The sequence below is a fragment of the Setaria italica genome, chromosome IX, assembly GCF_000263155.2.
Source record: "Setaria italica strain Yugu1 chromosome IX, Setaria_italica_v2.0, whole genome shotgun sequence".
Classification (NCBI taxonomy): Eukaryota; Viridiplantae; Streptophyta; class Magnoliopsida; order Poales; family Poaceae; genus Setaria; species Setaria italica.
Genome location: NC_028458.1, coordinates 56,109,751 through 56,135,794, shown reverse-complemented (window position 1 = coordinate 56,135,794; position 26,044 = coordinate 56,109,751). Strand labels below are relative to the sequence as shown.

The following is a 26,044-nucleotide window of genomic DNA, read 5'->3' as shown; positions in this document are numbered from 1 at the left end:
TTAATTAAGAACGGTAGAAGTTGAGTGATTGTCTGTCGCTCGCGAGACATCGGACCTTTCAATATTTATGGCAAGTTACTTGATAATGAATCACTGATGAAAGAAAAGTTGGAGACCGGGTGGAGACAGAAAATAAAGTTGAAGTTAGTATTGTGGTTGCGCTCCGCCTGTGTCGATTAAGGTCCGTTCGTTGTGGCCCTACTGATCGAGTTTGAATAGTACTCTGGAAGTAAGAGGTAGTTGAAATTGGTAAAACCTATCACCTTAAGGTGTGATTGCAGATTGAGTTGGTCATGTTTCCTATTCGTGTACTAGTTAGTAACTCACGGCAGACCCGGGGAGTTATCGGTGGGGATTAGCACTCAAGGGTCGCAGGAGTTTGCAACTACCATTGTTCTCTAAGGGGACCGTTTGCCATGTGCGGCTCGACGGGGCATGCACATGTCGTGTGTATAGGTCCGCCTTGCAATGATATAAATCGAATCGATTCGCCACCACTCTCGGTTAAGAGAACCTTAATCACCGTGTCACATCGTAGTAAGAAGTGGAATGAAAGGAAATGTGAAATGATGTTGATATTGTTATCTAATCAATTGTTTTTTTCCACACTGACAAGTTTGAAAATGTTGCTCACTTAGAATGGTTTGACAAGTTTGAAAATGTTGCTCACTTAGAATGGTTAGCTCAACCTTAAATTGGATGCTAAAGCTTGACAGTAAGGATCCACTCTTAGTTGCTTTTGTCAAAACAAACCCCTCAGCCAAAAGCCTTTCATACTAGGAGTCGGCTAAGTATATACTATAGTCGTTTAAGTCTTGCTGAGTATTAGTATACTCAACCTTACTTTGTTGTTACTTTCAGGTACTAGTGATGAAATGATAGAGTTGGTTGCCAGTGAACCTTGGATGGCCATCCTTTACCTGCAGGGTGGTCGGTTGAGTGGTCTCCGACCTTGCCTTGAGGTGGTCTCATGTTGGATGACATGTGTCGGGCTACTCATGTTGTCATGTATCTTTATTCGCGTTTTATCATTTAGACTTCCACTGTATTTATTTCAAGAACTCTGGCTTGTAATATTATATGAATTTCAAACTCAGTTTGTAAATTAATTATAAACTCTATGTTGTAAATTGAAATACCATGTTGTATCATCTGCGCTCACCTTTGTGTGAGACTTGTTGCATGTTGTTTCGATCAAGATATTCAGTGGTTGGATCGGGCTTGACCCGACAGACTGTCGGATTACACCATTTTAAGTGTGTGTGACCGGATTGACCATTAAGGTGATGGTTAGCACACTTAAGTTAGTTTAATTTCGGTGGTTCCGCCACAAAAATATACAACAATAGATGAGTCTAAATCGTCTATTTCTTACAATATTAGTATATGATATAATAAGTAAGGTATATACGCATGATGTGCATCACCATTTATAAAGATATAGAGTAAGTGATGAGAATATAGGTCTCTATGTTAAAATTATAGTTCAAACTTAGGGTCCATTAAACAAATTCAAGCACATACCTGCGATGCAAAGTGAAAAGTGAAAGATTATAAATGTAGATGAGCATATTATACAGTAATTACTATATAAAATCTATCAAAATCGGATGAAGATAATAACTTTATATCTATATATAAGTATTGTGTTTGAATATTTAACAATTGAATGTAACTCATGGTAATAGTTTTGTAGCAATGTGGTCTTATTTTTTTATTAGAAACTCCGCATTAGTTCCTACGAGACACGCTAGAAAAAAAAAAGATAAATCCCAAAAATTCTTTAAAAAATCAAAAACACCAAATACCAATCTTGTAAACTCTAATAATCATAGTTATTGATCTATTATATTTTTTTAAAAAGTTATACACCACTATCATTATGAAAATATTCAAAATAAACTCTAAACCTATATCTAAATTACTAACGTCGGCCTTTATAAAAAATAATCTAAAGTAATCTCATAATCTTCATCCAATTTACTCATATGTATCATTATAAACTATAATTTAAAATATTATTCTAAATTTGTATCTAAGTTACCCATGTATGTTATTATTAAAAATAATATAAAGTAAATACCTAAATCTTAATCTAATAGTCTTCATGTGCGTCATATAGAAATATCCAAAAGTTAACTAATATATAATTCTAAATTACCTATTTCTGTCATTGTTAATATAGAAACACTAAGTTAAAGTGTATACACATGATGAGTGTCACCATTTAGACCATTTATACATGTATGTGAGGAATTGATGAAAAATATTGGTTTTTATGCTAAATACAATGTATGTAAGTGCGATACAAAATGAAAAAAGTGTAAATGTTGATCAAAAAGTTTATAGAGTAATTACTAATTAAAAATCAATCATAACTGGATAAAGATAAGTACATACATGAGTATTATGTTGAAGTATTGAAAAAATGAGATAGTAGCTAGAAGTTTAATTTCTAGATAATTTTTAGATTCAACAGTGTTTAAAAACAATAGCTCGTGCAGGAGCACGGGTTGATGGACTAGTTTGTATTAGAAGATCGTCTTTTCCATCCCCAAACCTACACCATAGATCATTCTTCCTCAACCCCTCCCCACTTGTTTAACTAATCTCCTAGAACACTCATGCACTAGCCCCCGTGTCCCCTGTGTTCTTATCATGGCGAACATGTACACGTACGCACTAGCTAGCTTCGCACAATAATGCAAATACACACCACTGGCGCGGACTTGCACGCACACACAAATGAAAAAGAAATCAGATGAAGCAAGCAGACAAGCTGCATTGGCGCGCACATTATCCTAATCATGCCTTGATGCAAAAGCTTGCACGGAGACACCCGCATAATTGCATGATAAACTATGGTGATCAGGTTACGTGCGCAGTTATTTGTATTCGGCTGGATGGGCTTTGTTTATCGGTAGAGGGCGGTAGCTGTGTCTGCAGAGCTGGCGCACTTGAGGTGAGCATTGCAACAACCCCCAATTGTTAAGATTAATCAAGGACAATCTAGTGTCCTTAATCATGAGTCATCATCACCACCTAGCTGACCTGCAGTTGAGCAGACACATATCGAACTGCTGCAGTATGTGTTCCATTCATTGTAAAATTCGTATAAATTTATTCAGAACCAAAAGATCCTAAACCTAAATTATAGTAACATAATTAATTAAGCATATCTCTTGATACAAAGATACAAGTGGAGTATTAGAGAAAATAAAACATAATTAAGCTTCGTGCAAGCATGCAACAGGAATCTAGAGATGGATTAATAAGCATCCTGCAGCCGTGTTGATTTTATCGCTTCAAAAACAGAGCACAAAATCTTCAAAAAAAAAAACAGTAGTGCACAAGTACTAGTGTGCCAACCAAACTGTACTCCCATCTTATAATTTTGTTCTCTCCAGCCGATGCATAATTGACACCGATGTATCTTAGCTCCTGTCCGGAACGGTCGACCGTGCGATGTGACGTGCAGGTAAGCGCAGACCCCGGAATTTTGCGCAACAAACAGGGCCATCGGTGTACCAAACGCAAGGTGCAGCGACAAAACAAACGGAGCAACCGGACACGAGAACGCAAGGCAGGGAAAGGGAAAAGGCAGCAAAAACCACGTACTCCTACGTAGGAGCGGCAGCGCCCGAGCAAGCTCAGCTCAGCTCGTCACATAAAGCTGGCGGCGTTCGGCGGACAAAAGCTGCCGTGGCTGCGTGCCTTTTTCTCCGACGTCCGGCGGCGGCGGCGGCCAGCACACGACCGCCGGAACCACTTTGGCCGGACGAACTAATTCACCACACGTACACCACCTTCTCCTCTTCAGGAATTCTTTAGCTCGTCTATCAAAGGCCTGCTGGGTTTTCCTTACATTACATCTTGTTGAAACTTTTGCCCTAGTCCTCGACAAGGTCACATGCACGAGTGATCCAATTATGTGAGTCTACTCAAAGTGTGATGAATTGAAGCTACGTGTGCTAGGTGACAAAATTTGGGGCATTGACATTTGGCAGTTTACTTGATGCCGACAGTCTTATGTGAAGTTCGGCATATGCACAGGCCAACATGTCAGTGTCACAATGTCGGCTGCGCAAGCTAGTAGTCCATGTGTGACCTCTAGCCAGTAGAGTAGTTTTGCATGAATTGCGAGCGTGCCCATCCCTGCCTCTCTCGTGAAACGCATGGCCCATAACTTGTGCGAATCAGCGATGTTGGAGAGGTTGATACGCAAGACGATGCCCCACAGGTCGCTTGCTCTCCTCTACATCGTGCGGGTTTCTCTCTAGCCTTGTCCCCTCGCGACCTTGCAGCCCTTGTCGTGTCTCTCCTCTATAAAACTCGAGCTCGAGCTTAGCCTCCCCCGTGCGGCGGCTGCTAGCAAGTTGCGGTGGTTGTCTTAGCTAGCAGAGCTTGTAGCTAGGTGGACCGGAGGGGAGACGCGTACGTGCGGACCGGGTGCGAGCGATCAGCAGGCGTTGACGGAGGCGGCGACGACGGCCATGGCGTCCTCGGGCAGCGGCGGCGGCACGCCGGGGTCGCCGTGCGGGGCGTGCAAGTTCCTCCGGCGCAAGTGCGCGGCTGAGTGCGTGTTCGCGCCCCACTTCTGCGCCGAGGACGGGGCGGCGCAGTTCGCGGCCATCCACAAGGTGTTCGGCGCCAGCAACGCCGCCAAGCTGCTGCAGCAGGTGGCCCCCGCCGACCGGAGCGAGGCGGCGGCCACCGTCACCTACGAGGCGCAGGCCAGGCTGCGCGACCCCATCTACGGCTGCGTCGCCCACATCTTCGCGCTGCAGCAGCAGGTACGCTGTGCCCCACTACCTCCATGTACGCGCGCGCCCTTGCCGCCGGCCGGCCGGCCGGCGCATGCATTAACTCCTGCCTGTGCAGAAGATTACTAGCTTCTCGATCTCTCGCGCGTGACGCCGCTGAAATCCCAAATTCATGCACACAATCAACCTGCGCAGGTGGCGAGCTTGCAGATGCAGGTGTTGCAGGCGAAGGCGCAGGTGGCGCAGACGATGACGGCGGGCGGCCCGCAGGCGGCGGGGAGCCCTCTCCTGCAGAGGTGGCCGATGGAGCCCGAGTCCCTGTCGACGCAGAGCTCCGGGTGCTACAGCGCGCCGAGCTGCGACGGGTCGGCGTCGCTGCAGGAGATGTACTGCGGCTTCGGCGAGCAGGAAGAAGGCAGCTACACGAGATGAATCCTTAGCATCAAACTCTGTCAAGAAACCGCGCGCGAAAAAAAAAAGAACTTGTTGATTTGCAGCTAGCGTGCGTTTGATTTTGTTTAGTTCAGCTCCGCTTTCGGGAGCTTGATTTGGTGCGAGGCTGTAGTACTGTACTGCTTGCCGGTTTCAGGTCAGCTGTAATGGGTGAAGCTCATGAGCATGCATGTGGTTTAAACGGAAGAACACATCAGAAATCACGTATGGTTTCATATTGCCTAAGTGGATTAGTCACTCGTTAGATACGCAAAAGTTTGATGCATAGTGCATAGGGATTGGAGAACAGACAGGGAAATGAAAGGTAGAATTGGAGCCTTCAGACGTCAATTCACAAGGATGGCAAAAGCCCCAAAAGGACAGCCTATAGAAGACGAGTGCAAGGATTGGACTGCCACCGATGACTGATTCGTGCGGCTAGATTCGAGCACGCTTTGCTTGATTACTTCAGGATGCAGTGGACTCGGGGCATGAATGACACATTACCTAGCTTGGCCCTAGCTGATGTGGTGCATGGTCGGGCCGCTTGATCTGCTTATGGGCCTGTCAGGCTTCAGTCCTGTCGTGTTTAAAGCCTTAAAGGAAGTTTGGAACTCAAGAATTTATTTTACAGGATTCAATTAAAAACAGCTCTTTTTATTTCAGGACCATTCATAGCAAACTGCTCCCATTCCTAGAAAAAAAAAATGAATAAGCTTGGTGCCTGATCCATTTTTGGCTATTTTGGACGTGGTATAGACTGTCCTTGAACTTCAGAACACCCTAAACTAGGGTTACTGCTGCTAAAGTAGGATCAATGCATCAAGATCCCTCCCACCGATAAACAAACAAACGAGCCAAAATATTGGTGCTTCGTCAATTTGCAAAATGTACCATAAACAATGTCCGGAAGCAAGAAGGGATGTTTTCATTTCGTTTTTAATTTGCATCGCGCTTCCAATAACATTTCTCACAAGATTTCTAAGGCTCACAAGAAATTGGTTCCGTTAGGAACTTCCATATGCATTTTACATTCGACCATTTGAGGATTCAAGTCCAGCACTACTCCATGTAGTTTTTATGTATATTACCTTCTTAATTTGATGGTACACACTCATCCCAATCGCTCACTCCAATATATACCAAGTTGCTTAAACTGAGTGTAGATGTCAAGTTAATTTACATTCAGGATGAATCAAGATATGCATATGGGAATTCATTTTCTTCGTAAGAGTCAATAACTTGGATTTTGGTTGGGAATTCATTTTCCTAGAAATGGACTCATAATGTTGTTGTTATTATATCATACATATTAGGTCGATTTTATTAAGTCATATATAAAAATATATTGAGAAGAGGCAAGCATATGGAAAAAGCTCGCCTTGTTAGCTCTTCACTGTAAAGACAGCAATGATTGATGCTTCCATCTCCTGCATTGTATGATATGGTATTATGTTTCCTGTGATGTGTACGTCTGTGTTGATTAGGATGCAAAGTGACATCCTTTTTATTATGTTTTACTTTCCATGTTGTAGCATTAATTCATTATGTGTGGATCCTGTATCCATTTATAAAATACACAGTTAGTGTGTGGAATATAAACTTTAGTAATTCTGGAAACAACTTTTGCCACACACTTAATTGACCTGTTTCAGATTTAATTTAAACCACCAAAAGGAAAATACACTTTATGGTTATTCTCGCTTTCAACTAGTACTCTATTAGTAGTCTTGATACATATATACTACTCCTCACACCACAAATAAAAGGACATATGAGATTTTTAGGACATGTTAAGGAGGAAGAAAAAAGACTCACCATTATTTTAGTACGCTCATTCCTCAAAAGATAAAGTGGGTTCTAGTTGTATTTGAGTGAGTAATGACTAAGGCCACACTACACTTGCTTCTGGCTTGATAAATAAAAACTAAACATGATTAGTTCTGAAGCTATTCCACAAATCAAGGAATTTACGGATAATACAGTTGAAGTTCTCGATCTGGTAATCCATGCAAATATATAGATTAGCTATACATGTACTTATTGTTTTTCTTCCATATGATAAAAACTGTGAGCTAGATAATCACTTTAAGAGTTCATGAACCTAGATGAGAATATATTAATAGTTTACAGACCTATGATGCATTTCACTTCAAAATCTAATAGATATTATTCTTCCTTAGGTATGATTTTTAGATGATGGGATAAAAATTCGGACCTCTTCCACCAAACATGTTGATGTAGGAAGTCAATTACTGGGACTGTTTAGGAGGATTCACATACGATTTGCGCAGCCATATATACAACCTCTTGATTAGTCGGTTTACTATCTTACTGTAAATAGTTACATTATATTTCATGTTGGGTTGTTCACGCTTAATTATGTTCAGTCTAGTGTATTCATAATCATTATCCAAATAATGATATGGTTGTATAGATGTAGCAACATCATTTGACCTACTGCGTCTATACGTACTACACATGCTTAGTCCATATGACCCCATCTGAGTAGTGAGTACCTTCCGTAATCATGAGTCGTTTGCTCCATCCTGCTGTAACTTATCCTAGCCTGACCTGCCTTTTTAAAAGAATAATTCCATGGCCTTACAATTATGTAAATAGTCACCTAAGCTAGCCACTTACTCCCTCCGCTTTTAAATAAATTAGGCTAGAACATGCCAATTAGTTCAAATTGAACTAGCATTTAATTTCCAAATTGAGACTCTGATTAAAATCCTTGTCTAGCATTTTCAAATTACCAAGACAATACAGATCTTTTACGGAGTTAATTACCACAAGGTGGCATGCCCTAAGAGTAGTTAAGTGGGCCAGTTCCCAGAATGGACAGTGTTTAGCGTGTGTAGTCCTGGAAACAGCTAAGTGTAGTAGGCATATTAGACACTAATTAGGAGTAAGGCATGCTGTTAAAAGTTACTTGAACCAATTAAGCAGGCACAATAAATCCACATATAGGAGAATTATTATACGATTCGCTGTGAGACAAAGGGTTCTATCATATCATCAAGCTATGTAGAAGATGTGTCCCATCAGCAAGAGTTTCAGTAAAAGGAGTCAACAAAAATAGTAAGCTAATTGGATCTTGCACGTGTGGCCATGAATCAATCAGCTGTCTCTCATTCAATATGCTGCTGGCTTCTATATTCCTTGCAGTACATTTTTCCGGCATGAGAAATCTAACCTTATCTGCAGACTGCTGCAGCTAGAGAGAGGACTGGAGAGAAGAAAACACAACCCCAAACTGACCAAGCTAGCTAGCTGCATGATCATAACAATAATTTTTTTTCTGCCTAATTAATTAGGTTTCTACACTGATCAATATATCATCAATGAACTCTCATAAATGCATCATGCTTCTGAATTATTTCTAGCAGAGATCGATGCGACCGACCGATCGATCGAAAATCGGACATATATTACCCAAGCTCAAGTCCAAAACACGACGAGGAATTGAGAACAGATATATATCTATATATCTCTTGTGATATATTTTCTGCACTAGTAGTTCTCAGTTCTTACGAGCGATGGTTCAGGTAAGCGTAAGCCACGCTCTGCAGGTCCTCGCAGTCTTGGTACCCCGACGACGACCTCCACCCGCTCTCCTCCGCCCCGAACGACGAGGAGTCCGCCGCGGCCTCGAAGGCGGCCGCCTGCCGGCCGTCGTCGTCGTCCGCGCCGGACTGCTCGAACGCGTGGTACAGCGACTGTTGCATGTAGCAGTCCGAGCCCAGCAGCGCGGTCAGGGACTCGTGGCCGCCATTGCTGTACGCGCTCGGCTGCGCGGACGGCCCGCCGGCGGCGCCCGCGCCTCCATTGCCGTTGCACCAGGGGTAGCCGTACCCTAGCTGCTCCGCCGCGCTGCCCATGTAGCCGCCCTTGGCGTCGTCGTGCACGCCCTGCCCCTGCGCCGCCTGTGCCTTGAGCGAAGCCAGCTGCGCCTGCAGCGTCATCACCTGATCGAATTGAAGCACACGACTCAGATCAGCAAACAAGCCATGGACGCGCGCGCGCTCGAGAAGTCGAGAGCAAGACAAGATATGCACACGGGCGGCACCTGCTGCTGGAGCGCGAAGATGTGGGCGACGCAGCCGTAGATGGGGTCGCGCAGCCGCGCCTGCGCCTCGTAGGAGATGGTGACGGCGGCCTCGGGGCGGTCGGCGAGGGGCAGGTGCGCGAGGAGCTTGGACACGTTGCTGGCGCCGAACACCTTGTGGATGGCGGCGAAGTGCGCCGCGCCCTGCTCGTGGCAGAAGTAGGGCGCGAAGACGCACCCGCGCACGCACTTGCGCCGCAGGAACTTGCACGCCCCGCACGGCGACCCGAACCCCGTCATCTCCAGGAAGGCTCTGATCGAGATCACCCGGTGAGATCGATCAACTGATCGAGCACGGTGATTTCTTCGCGCTTCTTCTTTGGCTGCTCTGTCGCTGTTAGGCCGGCTAAGCAAGCTGATCGGCGCGGTGAAGACGGGGTGCAACGCCCAGCATTGCTTATAAGAAGGGGTGGGGGATTAGGGCCAGCGGCCAGGGGATTAAACAAATCCGGCGTGTCTCCCCAATGGCCAACCGGCTCCATTATTTTGAGCTCCCAATAGCGCTCGCCCCTTGCCGCTAAATTTTATGGCCAATTAATCCGTGGCACACTGCATGGGGCACCCTACAGGACTGGCAGGAGGAGTACTTGTGCAAAGGACAATGGGGGCTGGAGACGCAATCATTGATAATCTTTAGCTTAAGGGCTTTGGGTTTGGTCTAATACTTTTCGTTTAGTTTTTTCTTTTCCCTGTGCCTGCTCATGCAGCCATTTCTTTTGTGTGCAGTTGGGCTCGGCTGCTGCGAGACCAGCGAGCACAGTCCAGTTGATAATTCGGGGGATAAATGCGTTTTTAATTTTCGGTGTATCGTGTAGTACATGCACTCATACATCACCTGGCTCCAGACGTGGAGTTGTCGCTGCTCACTCATCCCTTTGATTTTTTTTTATTTTCTTTTTATTTTTTTGAGATGAGGAGGGAAAAGCCAGCAATTATGAGTGATGGGGAAGAACTAGTTCTGGTGTCACATCTCTCTTTAATTATCAGGAAACGATATTGGCGTTTTATTTAATATAATCTTTGTTCTGTAGGCATGTAAGTCCAACCCCTGAGAAAACAATCCAGCAATGGCCTGCCAATTTGTAGCTTAAATATGCTTGGAAAAAATGATTTGTTTGCTTAAGATGTACTATTTCTATATTGTAGCAATAGCACCAATGAAAGACTGGAGCAGGGCAGCAGAACTTCTGAAACTCTGCTGCCTCTGCTTCACATAATGTTGAAAAGGGTGATTACTGGTGCCTGTATTTTTATCCTAATCAGGCTTTTGCCTTCCACTAACCCCTGGAAGAGTTTGCCCAACCAAATTAGGCTGGCCTAAGCTAATTTGTTATTGGATGGTTGGTCCTGGCCTCTTGACCTATGCTTATCATTACGCTATTATGGTGATTCCAAAACTAGCATATCCTGGCATTACTGATGACATTGTAAATAAACATCAGTCTACTGCATCCTAGATTCATAGGCTCATGTAATTAGCAACCAATACAGATGGAAAGGAAATGGATGCTGCCCTCACTTGTCCTCTTCCAATCTATATGTCCAAATATGGTGGCCCTGTGGACCTGAATGGTTCTCATCTCTGACAGACGAATCAAAAATGGGAGGAATAACAGAGACCACATCCAGAGCATCAAAAGTCAGAACAACGTGTGCGTGCATGCTCTCATCTCATGATGGAGCTGAGATGGATCAAACTAACAAGGACATACCCCTCTCTTTAGTGTGCTTGTCCCCATTAATGTTGCCTCTATTTTCCAGCAAAACAAAAGGACTAAGTTTGTATAAGATGCTTCAAAGACATTAGGCTTGTACAGTATCTTTGTATCTTACTCTAACATTAAAAAGAGAGTATATTTTCACATTTGTCAAGTAGACCAGAGCTTCACCTCCTCCTGATAAGCTATGTAATTAGTACTGCCCTATGTCACTAGAGTACTAGACAGGCATGTTTACAGTTCAGTATCCAACTACTACAAGTAACATGTTTAGCAGCTAACCACTTCCTGATAAGCTACATATGAACTACTGAGATGTGATTATTGTCGTATTAGCTCATCATTTGCTCAAGCCAGTTACACCACAGCACCAAAAATAGATGATACATTTACAGTTTTGGATTACATGCAGTTCAGTTGACACTAATGCCATTCCTTATTCAGAACAGTAAGACCCTATTTGTAATTCGGGAATTTTGTGTACAACATTCTCAATTCCTACAAGTATAGCAAATAACTTTGGGGTGTTTGGTTCTTTAGGACCTTCTAAAATTTCTGTCACATCGAATGTTTGGATACTAATTAGTATTAAATATAGACTAATTATAAAATCAATTGCACAAATGGAGACTAATTTGCGAGATGAATCTATTAAGCCTAATTAGTTCATGATTTGACAATATGGTGCTACAGTAAACATGTGCTAATGATGAATTAATTAGGATTAATTATGCTTAATAGATTCGTCTCGTGAATTAGCCTCCATATATGTAATTAGTTTTATAATTAGGTCATGTTTAGTCCTCCTAATTAACGTCCGAATATTCGATGTGATATAAATTTTAGTCCGGACTAAAGAACCAAACACCCCCTTTATCCAAAAAAGTTTGCAAATAGGCCCCTACGATTTTCTTTTTCACGTAGAAGTATGTGGATTTCTCTGGATTCGCTAGGTAGGGTTGTCACTAGTTTCAGAAACACCTATAGGCAGTACTTCACCACGCTACCTGGTTGGATCTCCTCGTAGTTTTTACGTGTTTGTTTGCTTGGGTGTCACATCAAACCCATGTATAGGTGTGGCAAAAAATAGTGAAATGGAAAGGCTAGGGTAGGTCTGGTACGTACCCCAGGTGCCCATTTTTGGTGCAGGTTTATTATTGGCCCCACGGTGACCACTAATGCAACTCTTTCCCATTGTTTATTGAGTTATCCTGCGAATTTGTTCGTCCTCTGGGGAATAGTGTTAATCTTGTCGAGCTTTGGAACCTGGAGCAGGAACATTCCTAAATTGTTTATCGTTTCGTTCACATTTGAAATGGTTGTGAAATGCATGTACTCATTCCTACTGTATTTCATTTATTCATTGATCTGTCGGGGGCTTTTCTTGTGCTTTATGTACACGACAGGAATCTTCCTGTAGTCAGAATCAAAATAAATGAGATCCAGTACCTGTACAATCTTCACTAGTTGTACTACATTTGGAATGGCCTGGAACTGCACTGCAGAGGAAAAACGACCTGAAATGGAAACAAAACCAAGACGAAATCAGAGCACGAGCATTTGGTGATGGAAGTATGAAACTGGCCGGCAAGCGCCGTGGCCGGTGAGCCCCAGGATCGGAAGGGGACAAGCAGGCCCTGAAACCTTTGAAGGCCGCAAGGGATTGTTGCCTCTTTGGAATGCTGCGCGTGCGCAGCGCCTGTCACTTCGGGGGCTCCCTCCCCTCTCATCCAATCAACCTTCCAGCAGCCTGCAACGTGAGTGTCATGTGATGAGCCAGCAGCTTTACCTTGCTCCCGAATTCTGATCCAGGATGGCTTCACCAATCGCCACTAACCTTTTCTCTGGGGTCGATGCCCATCTTCTTCCTGTCACCTCATGCTACTCCAACTTTTAGATTCACCCTGCTCTTGCCTTTCTTTACAAATTTACCTTTATTTTGCACATCTCGCAAGGCTAAATATGAAAAGTTCTGTTCGTGTATCCAACTTTCTTCTGATTGATTCTCTACCTTGATTTTAGGACTCAGCTCCTACTGGTTTTTTTATACCTAAAAAGGAAAATTATGTTCATTGAGATAGTAAATCTCCTCCGTGTCATTAACTCATGAGCCATAGACAAGCTCCAAACAATGCCGGAATCAGAGACGCTAACAAAGTAGGGGGTGTTTGGATACCAGGGGCTAAAGTTTAGCCCTGTCACATCGGATGTTCGGATGCTAATTAGGAGGACTAAACATGAACTAATTATAAAACTAATTGCAGAATCCCAGACTAATTCACGAGACGAATCCATTAAGCCTAATTAATCCATCATTAGTAAATGGTTACTGTAGCACCACATTGTCAAATCATGGACTAATTAGGCTTACTAGATTCGTCTCACGAATTAGACTCCATCTATGTAATTAGTTTTGTAATTAGACTATGTTTAATATTTCTAATTAGTATCTAAACATCCGATGTGACAGGGCTAAACTTTAGCATCATAAGCCAAACACCCAGTACTCTACCTGCAGACAAGGGTGTGTCACTGAACAGTGAGCAGGCACAGTTGTGAAAAGAAATAATAGCAAGAAATGGGGCCTGTACTCGCATGATTTCGGCTATGAAAATCCAGATTATATTCCATCAGTCCTCAGAATTTAGGACATGTTTTAGAAACTTGTGCTGATGCGTGGCGTGTAGCACTTTAGATGTGACCTATCTGGGGCCCAACTAAGCGGCCGGGAAACCGAGAGAAGTGGGGCTAAAAACTACCAAAAAAGACCTTGAGGAGGGTTGGCGGTTTGGGTGTTTACTTGCGCAGATGAGGAGCAGGGATAGGACATGTTCCAAGTATTCCTGGGGATGAGCAGATGGAGCTTGGCGGCTTCGGTGCCTTTGCACAGGCAGGGTCCTCAGTGGTGGGTCTCGTTGTCGTCCCACAAGTTCCATGGAGTGAACAGCTAGCAGTGCTTGCTCTCATGCATCCATGATCCATGGACCCAGAGCCCCAGCCGGCACACACATATGAAAAGGCTCGTACCAAATACCAATAGCTGAGTAGGACTGTGGGGTGTGTATGTTATGTCAGGTTATCTAGCTACTGCACTAGGTTTGGTTTGCTTTTCAAGTTCTATCTACTGTACACATATACTACCTTGCTTCAGTGCTCGCCGACATGTGTGGTCTGACTATATCTTGGCATTTGCTATCTAATTAAAGTTTACTCTGCAACACTATTTTCTTCATGTCGTTTACTTGATTTTCCCATATTATTCGTGATCAGCTTATGAGCTGAGAATACTATAAAAATTTGACTGCGTGGTTGCAGAGGCCGGAGACTTTAAAAAAAATACTGTTTTCTTTATATTCTGGAAGCAACTGAATGAGTAACCACTTGACCATAAACTACAGTTTAGGAACGTCCTTACAGAGCTTGAGTCTCCTCAATCTCTCATGTTCAAACCTGCAACTATATGTATATACAACAAACACTCCTTTTCATCCGTGCTAATCAGACTATTAACAGGTGTCTCCAATCAGCAGTGAAGTCAGAAAGGCTTCACTTGAAGCCTCCCATTTCTTAACAAAACAACCACTCAAAGAGACCTTGACCGGGCATTTTGCCGCAGTAGCCTAAATTAAAGCAACACATTCTTTCCTTGCCGCGATGAGACTGCCAGCAGCGTGTGCCTTGTCCTCCAGACGAGCGGTTGCTTCAGCTCGCCGGCCCGGAAATCCGCTGGGGATGAACACGGCCTGCAACCGCAATATTCTCCGCGCGCACGAGCGGACAGATAATCATTCACGCACGCATACGCTGGTCGGAGAGAATACGGCTTCGACAGCGACTTGCCATTTGCCAAGAGAGGAGTCCAGTAACAGTACACTGATGCAGAGGCATTGTTCAGCGTATTGTTCCTCCGTTACCGTGTGGGTATGTAGCTGATGCAAGCCGCTGTTCAACAACGTGTGATGCATAGTTGGCGGTGATAATTCTGCAGCGTTTTTGCATAGTGAGACTTTAGGGGGCTGATAGAGACACAGACTTTCGTCTCTTGACCAAATGCCTGCATACGCCAAAAAAGATCCGACCTGTTCGGCTGGACTTATAAACCGGCTAAAAAGCTGAAACGGCTGATTTGTTGTGAGAGAAAAACATTGTTCGGTGGCTGATAAGCTGACTGATAAACTGAAGCGAACAGGCTGATCCTTCTGGGTTCTTTGTATAGATTGCAGAGATTTCACAAGAATTTTTGGAGGAGATGGTACAATTCCTCCAAAAACAGAAATAGTTATTCTCGCTTCACCTTGATTCTTGCATAATCTCCCACAATCCAATTAACCCACAAAGGGCAATTCACTCTATTTTTCCCCCTTGAAAGGACGACAAGAGATTTGCCGCAACTTTTAAGAAGAAGAGAAACAAAGATCGATCGGCATTGTGCGCTGTATACCACTCCAGTTCATCAGCTAGAACAACGACAGGAAATAAAACAAATCAGGAGAAAGAGATAACGGTGAGTTGGGAGCATGTTCATCAGCAGCAGCATGTACTGCTGGTCAAAGAAATGGGAAAAATTAGGATTAGAAGCCGCTAACCCAATGGAAACAGGCCGAGCGACAGAGGAGCGTCGTCACGGCTCACATGGCACCCATAAGCGCTCTCCCGCAAGGCGCCAGGACGGTTGGGTGGCTAGCTAGTCAAATTTGGCCGCGTCCGTGGAACGCCCGGTCGGTGGTCCAAGATAACTGTCCGTCACCCCCCGTCCGGATTAAGATTTCCCGTTGCACGTAACGGCAGGCTCGCACACGTGTGGGGCCGCGCCACGTGCCAACATGATTCCCGGCTTTTCTCAACCCAATTTGGGTTATCATGAGCTATTGCCATCATCTTTACTGCGAGTATTATTCTGTGTAATGACGTGCATGTTGTCATGGTCAGTTGTTTATTCAGTTCGTGGATACTCTTATTTACCTTTCTTGTGTGAAGTGATCTTCTAAGTTTACGCGAAACTTGCTGGTAATGACGATTAGAAGCCGTTGTTTATTCCAGCTTCTTCCTCACGCTGTGCTGCTTGCAATGGAGCCAAAATGTTGGTCTTCAGAGTTCAGGTCGTTGGCTCGTTGCAGTTGTGCGTGTAACTTTCGCCGCGAAAGCTGAGAAAAGGACATCGGGAACACTGTTTCTGTCGTCAAGGAGTATCATCAAACCCACTGTTCTTTAATTCTTGCTTTGATTCTGCAAGACTGCAGCAACACGAATTCGGCCCGCGGGCGCACGCCCGCGGGCGGGGAAACGGGCAGCCATGGTGGATCCGCCGGCCATAGGTGACGGCGGCGGCTCGGGAAGCGGATTTGGTGCCGTGGTGGTCGGATCCAGCGATGACGGCTACGACGAGGCAGATGCGGCCGCCGAGGATAGCGCCGAAGGTGATGGCTAGGTTGACGTGGCCACCAGAGATGTGTAGGGTGCAAGTGACGGCAGGAGCGAGCGTGAGCCCCACCGCCACCAGCCCGCCACTCCTGTGAGGCAGGGCGCGGCGAGGCAGAGCACCGCAGCCGCGTCCCCCAGGTCGGCGTCGCAAGCAACGACGTGCAGCATGCGCCGCGAGCGCGGCGCGGGAGCGGCCGAGGGTGAGGGGGTTGGCCGGGTGCGGGAACCAACGCCTCGGGAGGCGCGCCCAGCGGTGGCTCCAGCAGAGGGAGAGGACGCCGCGGCGGACGGGAGGCAATGGAGAACAAGGGGGAGCATGTCGCCAGGGAGCGCGTTGAGGAGATCCTCGCCGGCCCGACGACCACTGGTGGCCTAGCGTGGGGTGAGCGGCGGCCGGGGCGTCAGGCGAGGAGGTCGTGCGATGAGGCCGGTGCGGCAGAAACGAGGTAGCTCGGTAAAGAGACCGCGCGATGCGGGATGGAGGCGCCAGGACCGGACGCGCCGGCCCAGCCACGGCGCTAGTGGAGGACGGTGGCGCAAAGGTGGCGCTGATGCGGAGGAGGCGCTGCGCGCAGGCTGCACGCAGAGCGGCGTAGGGCGATGAGGATGTCTGCCGGTGAGCGAGCGGAGGTGGAGGTGCGGCGGCAACGCCACCCTGGATGGGCTACCGTGACCGTGGTCCGAGAGGTCCGGTCTAGCTATCTAGGCTCCGTTCTTGGTTGTAATAGGTAGTCGTGTAAGTGTCAAGTGCGCTTAAAACCGTGTGCGTGTGCCCGACTAATCCGCGTTGTAACTTTCATCTTCTTAATACAACGATGCGCAGCTCTCCTGCGTATTTTCGAGGGGAAAAAAACTGCAACAACGCGCATGGACAGTTGGACACCCATGCATCCTTTTCCTTCAGCATCACGAACTTCTTGGGTTCTTCGGATCTCTTTTGTCAGTGAATGACAGCGCAGGCATTGCCTAAAGCGCCGTACGTCAGAGTTCAGACTTCGGATCGCCCAACTGTCGCTCGGCTTTGAATGTACAGTTGGAGTTTGGACTTTTGAAGCCTTCAGAAAAGAGTTACATCTCAATCTTAACCTACAAAAATAGATTTGTCGGTGTCATTTACAATGGACAAAAGCACCATCAACTACGTGGATCCAGCTTGCTGGGCTGCAAGTAGCATTCGTTCTATAGAGGTTCTCGAGACCGGTCAAGCCTCCAAACATGGAAGAGGCGTAATCACAGTGATGCCTCTCCAAACGGTCCTACTCAACAGTGACCAAGCTTTCACCAAACCAAATGATATAAGCAGTGTACTCGATGAACTTCAGTGTTCTGTCCCTCTTTCAAATGGTACGGGAAGCCGTTCATCTGCATCAGCAGAGCTCAGCAACATGTAACCTCTAAAAGCCAGCGATTCAAGCTCACCACCTAAAGAGCCTCTCCCGGTCAAATCGGTTGGAGTGTTGGCTCACTCCCCCCTGACCCTGACCATTCGTTCAGGTCCCTTGTCACTGTCAAAACTAACACGAATTAAGGCTATCTGAATAACATAACTTTGTGTCATGTGCGCCTTGTTTCTTACAAAACATATTCTTTTGTGTCAACATGGCTCTGCTCTCGCTCTCGGGATAGCATTTTTCGCCGCTGGCAATGTCACATCCTCTCAAGAGCTTAGACCTAAATTGGGCTTCTTCCTCGAAGCTGGAAACACCGTGTGCTCCTAAACTCACCCCCTCAAGAGTGAAAATTGAACCAGGAGGTAGTCCAATACAGACACCCGACCTGATAGCACCATCAGTTTCTTTCTCCTGAGCCCGAGCAGCCAGGAGCAAGAACAGCAGAGGAAATTGGAGCCGGAGCACGGGGCAGGGAGTCGCGATCGGTTGATTTGGCTGGTGGCACCCTGCGCGCACGACGCTGTAGCGTCTTGGAGACCGAGGGTCGGGGACAGGGGGAGGCCACACGGGCGCGTCCTGCCCGACGGTCGCGGGACACGACGCCATCGCGTCGCTATCTCATCTGCACGGACCGGGGCATATCCCGTTAAAAACTAGGCGATTTTGTTCGCGAAACAGTTTCTCGCCGCGCCTCTGTCCCGTGCTGCGTAAGCGTGGAGAGAGCTGGGGGCAGGGGACAGATCTTCCAACCCGACTCTAAAACTATCCCAAACAAAAGCATAACCAAAACGCAAGACGATAGATCACAGTGGCTTGTTGGATTTAGTATAGATGATGGTTATGCAATTTGTGTGACTCGTGAGGATTATTATAACAGATGGCAAGTGTTTTTTTTTTGGGGGTGCAAGAGGACAAGCGATCGAGTCACCTCATGCTGCGTCGCACGTCCAATGGAGGCGAGGGTTCGTGACAGGGACTCCAGTTTGGTGCCATCAGGCCGTGGCAAACAGGGGAGCCTTTTGGGGGGTTTTTTAAGCAACCCTTCTTGAATTGAATCAAGGCGTTGAGGTAGGTTGGCCGCTGTGGGAATTGGCCGTATTAGAGGACCAAAGGTTTTGGGACTTGACCGGCCGTCTCGAATCCGGCCGGACTCGCCGATGCCTACCTTGATCGTGAGCATGCTCGAGTCAGGTTGCGTTTTGCCGTGAAACACTCGGCGATGCAGTTCTTAGTTCTTACCACATGCGTGTGGTGGGTGGAGGATGGCATCGCCGGATGCCGACAGATTCATCCAAAATGTTAGTAGAATTGAAGGGGAAAGCGTGTTGGCGCCGGTAGCCGGTTGGAGCAGCTTGGAAGAAATGTGCCTAGCAACGGCGGGGAATAATTGTGGCAGGATCCTACTCGTGTAGAGTTTGACGAGCTTGCCCTTGTTGGCTACCGGAGCCGAAGCGTTTGCTGTGGGTGATTCGGACTTGACGCTCCCGAATTGCCTGATAATGCCGGAGACTTGAGGTTAGCCAGGCACAACAGATTCTGCAACACAGTGAAAACCGCGTTGGTAAGTGTTGTAACTCCTGAGTCTTGAGTCTCTGTGGGTACAATAACCGTGGTCACCTGACTCTACTTCAGACTTCATAGCAGACTCTAGTGAGCGAAGCAGCGGAGCTGCTGACTCGATGACTCAATAACATGTACCATTGAAACATGCCGGATTTGTTGCAGGGAAAAAACAGTTGGTTAACGAAAGAACATTAGACATTAGAGGCCCCTCCCGGTCCCTGTGATCCTTAGGCCCAAAAGCCCCCAAACACATTTTAGGCACAACCCGATATGCAATGAAACACAACCTAAAAGCTGCTAGACAACAGCGAAGAACCCTGGCATACCTGCGTTAAAAATTTGATCTGTCAGTTCTGGTCCCTTATGCTACATACTTGGCGGGCATTAGTCGGGATTAGTGTGAATCACGGCGCCACACTGGTGTACTAACTCGACTCACAATTCACAAAATGACAAGAGACGATGTAAGAAAGAATTCCCAGCCATTATCTGTAGCTATTTCCTGCACTGCTAACAAGGCCCAGTGCAAGATAAACCAAATGGAGAAGATTAATCATTGGCAACCTAGTCCAACAAACCAATCGCAAGTACATAATGGTACAATTTAGTCGCCTAATCCACCACTCACACCTTCGTTCGGGCCGTGCCCTGCAAAATGGAATCTGATACATATGAAAGCGCCGCACGACGGCATTGGCTCACATCGCAGCTTGCTTCAAAATAGACCGTCTCCTGACACTGCCTGAGGCCCCTACGGCTGCAACTATCTAGATTGCCTTAGTTCGTCTTCGCCTTGGGAGCCTTCTTCTTGGCCTGCCGCTTTGGGATGGAGTTCTTCATGCCCAGGAAGAAGAGAAGTGCTCCAATGAGTGCCAAATCCTGCAATCACAAGGTATCATTTGATATTCATATATTTTGACAGACTATGCATTGCTTAGCAGAATTGCAAACAACAATTACCTGGGTGAACTTCCCAAAGATCTGGGCAAATTCTGCCTTCTCCATGTCGTAATTGTAGAAGTCATGCACAATAGGGGTGACAAAGGCAAGGTACAACAACTGCAAAGATGAAATACTTCATTAGTAGTGGCTAGGGCTGCTACACCGACAAACCAACAGATCAGATTTGTCTAAATTCACAATAAAAAGAATAGTGCATGTCACCATAGCATGACCTAAGCCCCAAAAGCAAAACAAATTACATAGTAGCAAAATAACAGGAGTAGCATCAAGAAACAAGCAATGATGCTTAGCAAACAATGTGTACATCACAAGGCAACACCCTATCACGCAAAACAGCTGAAAAATGGGGCAACGGACACAAGGTGAGCAATACAAAAAATCATAGTGCATTTTTGTCAAGATTGAAGATTGATTATCAATATTTACTAGGGCCAACAAATGGAGAGCTACAGTATCAGATAGTGTACTTATGCTGAAATATGGAGCATACATTCTTTAGCAAGTAGCTTGTCATATACATCAAAGATTTGAAAATGGAGGAGTACAATAATATCCTCTTAATTAGGTTCTCAAATAAAGAACCACAGGGTGCAACAAAAAAACAGTTAGAAACAAGATCTACCATGTCGAAACTTAGATAAAAGTATATGCAAGACATAAAAGTAGACCATATGGAACGGAAAAGAAAATTTTGTTGCTTAGCATGGAAGATCATACCTTGGTAGGTTCGGATTTTTAAACATATGTGTCGTTACACAACAAACATTTTATCCAGATTAACATAACCATATGCATCATTACACAATGATTTTTAGATCCAGATTGCAACAGCATAAAGAGAATATGAACGTGTGAGGATATCCTTATCTGTTTCTCAATAGTCAAAAAGAAAATTAAAACTGGTACCCAGGTTCAATTATGTTAGAAAGTAAAATTTAAAAAAAAACAGAAACCCAAATATGCGCACAGAACAGTCCCAACTCGAACACTGAAACTTACATTGTTGCCATTTAAATTCAACTGAAAATAAAATAGCAAATGACTACATGAAGATGCTATCTGCATAGCAAAATTCACTAGACAAAGAGCAATATTTTCATCATGAGCAGCTTAAGCAATGAATATGTGCGCATGTGCATCCTACTTTATCACGAAATACGAAAAAGGTGTCATGTGCTTCTAGACATAGAGCCTTCATTTCCATTGAAGTTCTCAGATAAAGGGATGAATGCAAATGTGATTATTTACTTATATAAAAGGAAAGGTGAAAGATTAAAGGAAATAGATGACAGCAAAGCAAACAGAGCAAAGAGCACATACCAGGAGGTAAGCACCGAGAGAGCTGCTCAAGATAAAAAGGAGACCTCCAAGGCCCTTAAGAGCGATTGTAGCAGCAATAACATGCTTCAACTGGGTAGGTAAAAGAAAAAATGTAAGCTACACAAAACAACAATCAACAACATCAACAAGAAAGATGCCATGAAAATAAATTATCACCTCAATATGAGGCACAGCTACTCCAAGATGCGAAGAGATATTTTTTACGAACACATTGAACTTGGGCTGAAGGGCCTTTGCCGCTGGCCCACCATCAGTTCCAAATTCATTAAACCTGCACCCACAAAAGTACACTTTAATGAATGAGGGTAAAACCAGGTATGAAGTACCAAGACTATTAAGTCATCTAACATATGGTCAAGTAACAGAACAGTAGCTATCCTGAATCCTTCGGCATGTGAGCTAGAATTAGACAGCCAAAGGAAGTTTATAATTATATTACATATGAGGTGTGCTTCCAGTGAACTGGTTATGGACACCTCAATTGGAAATAATACTGAAAGGTGAACAAAATATAGATCCTAATACGAACAAAAACAATGCCACAACTCACGAACTCCCCTAACAAGCTAATCCGTCAAATGGATCTTCTTTAGTCAAGATTTTTTCCTACTAGGCACTAGTCCAAACTTGTCAAACTCAGCCTTAAGTGGGCAACACTGTGTAGCAGTATGACTTGATTAGGCAACAATCACATTAGGCAGGAGTGTTGAAGCATTCTTGTGTTATATCCTTCACATGCAGATGACAAAGAGCCCAAGCACAGATACAATTGTGAGACAATGATTTCTGTTGCAGTTAATGATCATGATGCTTCCTTGAAAAAGCACGGAAGCAACAAAAAAAAAAGGCATTCGCCTAGTTGCAACTGCTGCAATAGAAGTTCACAACACATATGCCAAAAAAAAAGGAAAGCGGGAAGAAAATAGTCCGGAACAGCAGCGCTTTTGTGATTTTGATCAGTCTGCTGAGTGTGTTTTTGCTGCTCACAAACTCCACTCAAACAGAAGCAGCAAAAAGAACATCTAGGGTTTTGTTACTTCTCTAATCTCCCAAGGAGGCATCATAATCGTTGATAGCAACTGAAATCAACAACTCGCAAGTGATAACTTAAGGATTGTACTTGAGCTCTTTTATCACCTCCAATTGGGGGAGACCTAACCCAAACTGCTCTTTCCCACATCATACCTTGACAACCCTGTTGTTACTGCTGTAAGCCAATAGAGGTATTTTTTATTAGCCAAGAAAGATTTGGCAGTGGACCAGTTTGATCTAGTGGTATTTCACTCCTATTGAGGAAGTTCCATGACAATTGCCCGTGATTCATAATTGTTGTGCTGCATGCGTGTTGGCATCCCACTACCAAGATGAGGTGTTGAATTATGTTACGCTTACTTCCTAGCTAGCAGCTAAACTCAATGCGGATTCAAATCCATGCATGAACCTTAAAAACTAAATCTCCGAAGGCTGACTAGGCCTAATTTGAATTTTGACTAGTGGGATGACATGTAAGCTGATTCGGCAGCAGTTGCAATACTTTATATGGCACATATAACTAACAAATCCAACTGAGTAGAAGATCCGAACCCCAGATCAGAGTGCAAGTGGCAGTAAGAAACTTAAAACAAGTACATACAAGATGTTCTACTTCAGCTGCCTCCAAATCTCCAGATCAATGCGGAAATTCAACTGCCCAGATGCAGATCGAAAAAAAGCCTAAGACCAAAATTACGACGTTTCGTGTACCAAGCGGTTAAATAAACATGAGCAGATCCGCACCCCCTGACCCCACAAATCAAACTATCCACCGCGAGATCCACGCACTTTGGTCCTCCCAGAGCCCATTCCCACTCGGATTTCGCGGGCGCCGCGCCAGATCTACCGAAACCGGACTCGAAACGACACAGCGAGCAGGCACGACGACAATGAGAATGAGAAGACAGGTGAAGGAAAGGGGAGGGGCGCGTACTCCTGGTAAGCGGAGAGGAGGAAGGCGGCGACGAAAAGCACCCTCCCGACGAAGGACACGAACCCCATCTCGGCAGCGGCGGCGAGGCGACCGGGCGGGATGGGAGAGGCGGCGCGGGCCGGGGGCTGCCGCAGCGCGATGGGACCTGGCCTGTGGAGCGCTCTCGGAATCTGGGATGGAGACGGCCGGGGGTTTGTCCGAGGCGAGCCCCACGCTGTACTTATAACGACGCGGTCGTTAACCTCTTTGTGGGGACGCACCCCTCGCGTTCTGCGGTATTTGCATCCGTCTCCCTGAGCGTCACACTCGCACACACTTTCGTTGCTTTTGCGCGCCTCTGCTCCTTCCAGTCCGGCTCGGCTGGAAGGTTGCAGGAATGTTCCGAGCAAGCTCGACGTGAGAGGAACGTGGAGAATGTGTGTGTTGTTTAGTTGTAGAACCCAAGATACAGTATTGTTAGGAATGTTCTCGTGTGGAGTAGGAACCATGTATTCTTGTTAAGCGGGTGAGCTTATATCGAGAAGATTTGGCTCACTTTTTTTTTCGCGAAAGAGTTGAAGAACACAAGGGTTCATGCTTGCATTCTTTTTTTCTCACTCGACGTGGCACACCGAGCCATGGGTGGGGGAGTTTCTTCCCCATCTCTGATGGTCAACCTAATTCTAATTTAGGGGGTTAGAATTGAGATTGCCTTCGTCAAAGTAAGTATATTTTAGGTAGTGGCAGAGGTAGAATTAAATCTTAAAAGGAGCTTGCTTCTTTCTCCTCCTCCATCTTCACAACTTTTTCCTCCTTTCCTTTTTCTTTTTCCCTTCTTCTCCTCATCTTCCTCCTTTTGGCTCTAATGGAGCTCTTGGACAGTAGGGGGCTCTGTACATCCGCCCGCTGGTTTTAGGGGAAGGTCGCTAATGGGAGAGTAAACTAGAAGTGATGGCAGATGTGCATGGAGCAACGGTTGCATAACCCAATATGTGAGATGTGAAATGCCATCATTGAATGATGTCGGAATGGGCACATCTTGGCTTGCGAGATTAGCTCAGAATGTCTGAATTGAGGAGAGAAAGTCATCATCCAAGCTCGCATTAGAAAGGAGTTCGATGGGTGGGGGAGGTAAAGGATGAATAAGGTTCACCAGATTTTGATGTGATGGTAAAAGAAACATGTGTTCATAGAACTATTTTCATCTTTTCATTGCAAAAGCTAACAAATACATTCATATAAAGAGTTTTATTTTAAACCACAGCTAACTTTTTTTTGTGAGAGTGTATTTGGGTAGTGCATGGTAACTAATGTGGTAATGCTATGGGTGATGATCACAAAATAGTCACTTCAATAAATATGTTATTCAAAACTATGCGCGGCTGACTTGTGTTATGGAACTAGGATCCCCGCATATGAGGCAAACATTGGGTGGCATGTAAGTTGTGGTGAAACATTAAATGAAAGTTTTTTCTTTAAATACTGACGATGCCTCATACAAATCTTATGTAAATTAAAATCATTTAATTCCAAAAATATTTATCATGAATACAATGTATCATGAAGAGTATTCCTTCATAAAAATACTCACTCGGTTTCATTCAAATTATAAGTCATGTGTTTTAAGTAAAATTTATCTAATTTTAAAGAAATTTATAAAAAATACTAATATGTATAAAATAAATGTACTACCAAAATATATTTTATGGTCTATCTAGTGAAACTAGTTTCCTGTTGTAAATATTTATGCATTTTTCCTATAACTTGGTCACTTAAGACAAACAAAAAATGATGATTTAAGATTTGCAACGGAGTGTATATACGCAAATTATTCCACCACCGTAGCTCTTCTTGATTCCTGACTAAAACATATTGTCTGGTTACCGTATTTTCCACGTTGTTATTAAAATCATTCGTTGCCAAACAATGCAGCTATCTCTAGTAAAAATTACGCCTGAAGCAAATGCTCAGTGAAGCTGTTAATTGCCGTAGAAATCAAACTTGCTTTGCTTCACCGATGTCCCCAGTGCCTTGCGACTTTGGTGCGCCCGTTCAAATTTTCCCCACTGCGTGTTTGGGTGCGCCCGTTTGAATTCATGGAAATCGAGGGTCGTTTCCGCAAATCCATGGACCAAATCGCGCCCGGAGAGGCCCTGTCGCCTCAAGTACCACCGGATCTCGGAGAAATTTCACCAGAATACCCCCAAGCCCCACTAGCCCATCTCCAGTCCCGTTCCGCAACCCACGCGCGTGCCGCGCGGAGCGGACGCGACCGCACGATCCCCCACGGACGCGCGCGGCTGGCCCAACTCGCGCCGTCCGCTGCTGGGCGGCGGCGGAGGGGGTGGCGGGTGGCCTGCCCACGGCGCGGTCTCGAGGGAAATTTTGAATCCGGA

General features: G+C 45.2%; 3 protein-coding genes across 3 annotated transcripts; 1 reads left to right on the top strand and 2 right to left on the bottom strand.

Annotated features, from left to right (window-relative positions):
• Positions 1-4,290: 4,290 nt before the first annotated feature.
• On the top strand, positions 4,291-5,441 carry LOC101757440 (LOB domain-containing protein 16). The gene is made up of 2 exons (XM_004985636.3): positions 4,291-4,793; positions 4,959-5,441. Exons 1-2 carry the CDS (start codon positions 4,494-4,496, stop codon positions 5,193-5,195), a joined length of 537 nt encoding a protein of 178 aa, XP_004985693.1. The 5' UTR covers positions 4,291-4,493; the 3' UTR covers positions 5,196-5,441.
• Positions 5,442-8,310: 2,869 nt separating this feature from the next.
• LOC101757043 (LOB domain-containing protein 16) lies at positions 8,311-9,841 on the bottom strand. Its single transcript, XM_004985635.3, has 2 exons — positions 9,268-9,841; positions 8,311-9,166 (listed from the first exon to the last, which is right to left on the bottom strand). The coding sequence occupies exons 1-2, from the start codon at positions 9,544-9,546 to the stop codon at positions 8,729-8,731; spliced, it is 717 nt and encodes a 238-aa protein (XP_004985692.1). The 5' UTR covers positions 9,547-9,841; the 3' UTR covers positions 8,311-8,728.
• A 10,015-nt stretch (positions 9,842-19,856) lies between these two features.
• Positions 19,857-23,875, bottom strand: LOC101756627. The gene is made up of 5 exons (XM_004985634.3): positions 23,670-23,875; positions 21,860-21,974; positions 21,683-21,772; positions 20,360-20,458; positions 19,857-20,278 (listed from the first exon to the last, which is right to left on the bottom strand). The coding sequence occupies exons 1-5, from the start codon at positions 23,735-23,737 to the stop codon at positions 20,177-20,179; spliced, it is 474 nt and encodes a 157-aa protein (XP_004985691.1). The 5' UTR covers positions 23,738-23,875; the 3' UTR covers positions 19,857-20,176.
• Positions 23,876-26,044: the final 2,169 nt, after the last annotated feature.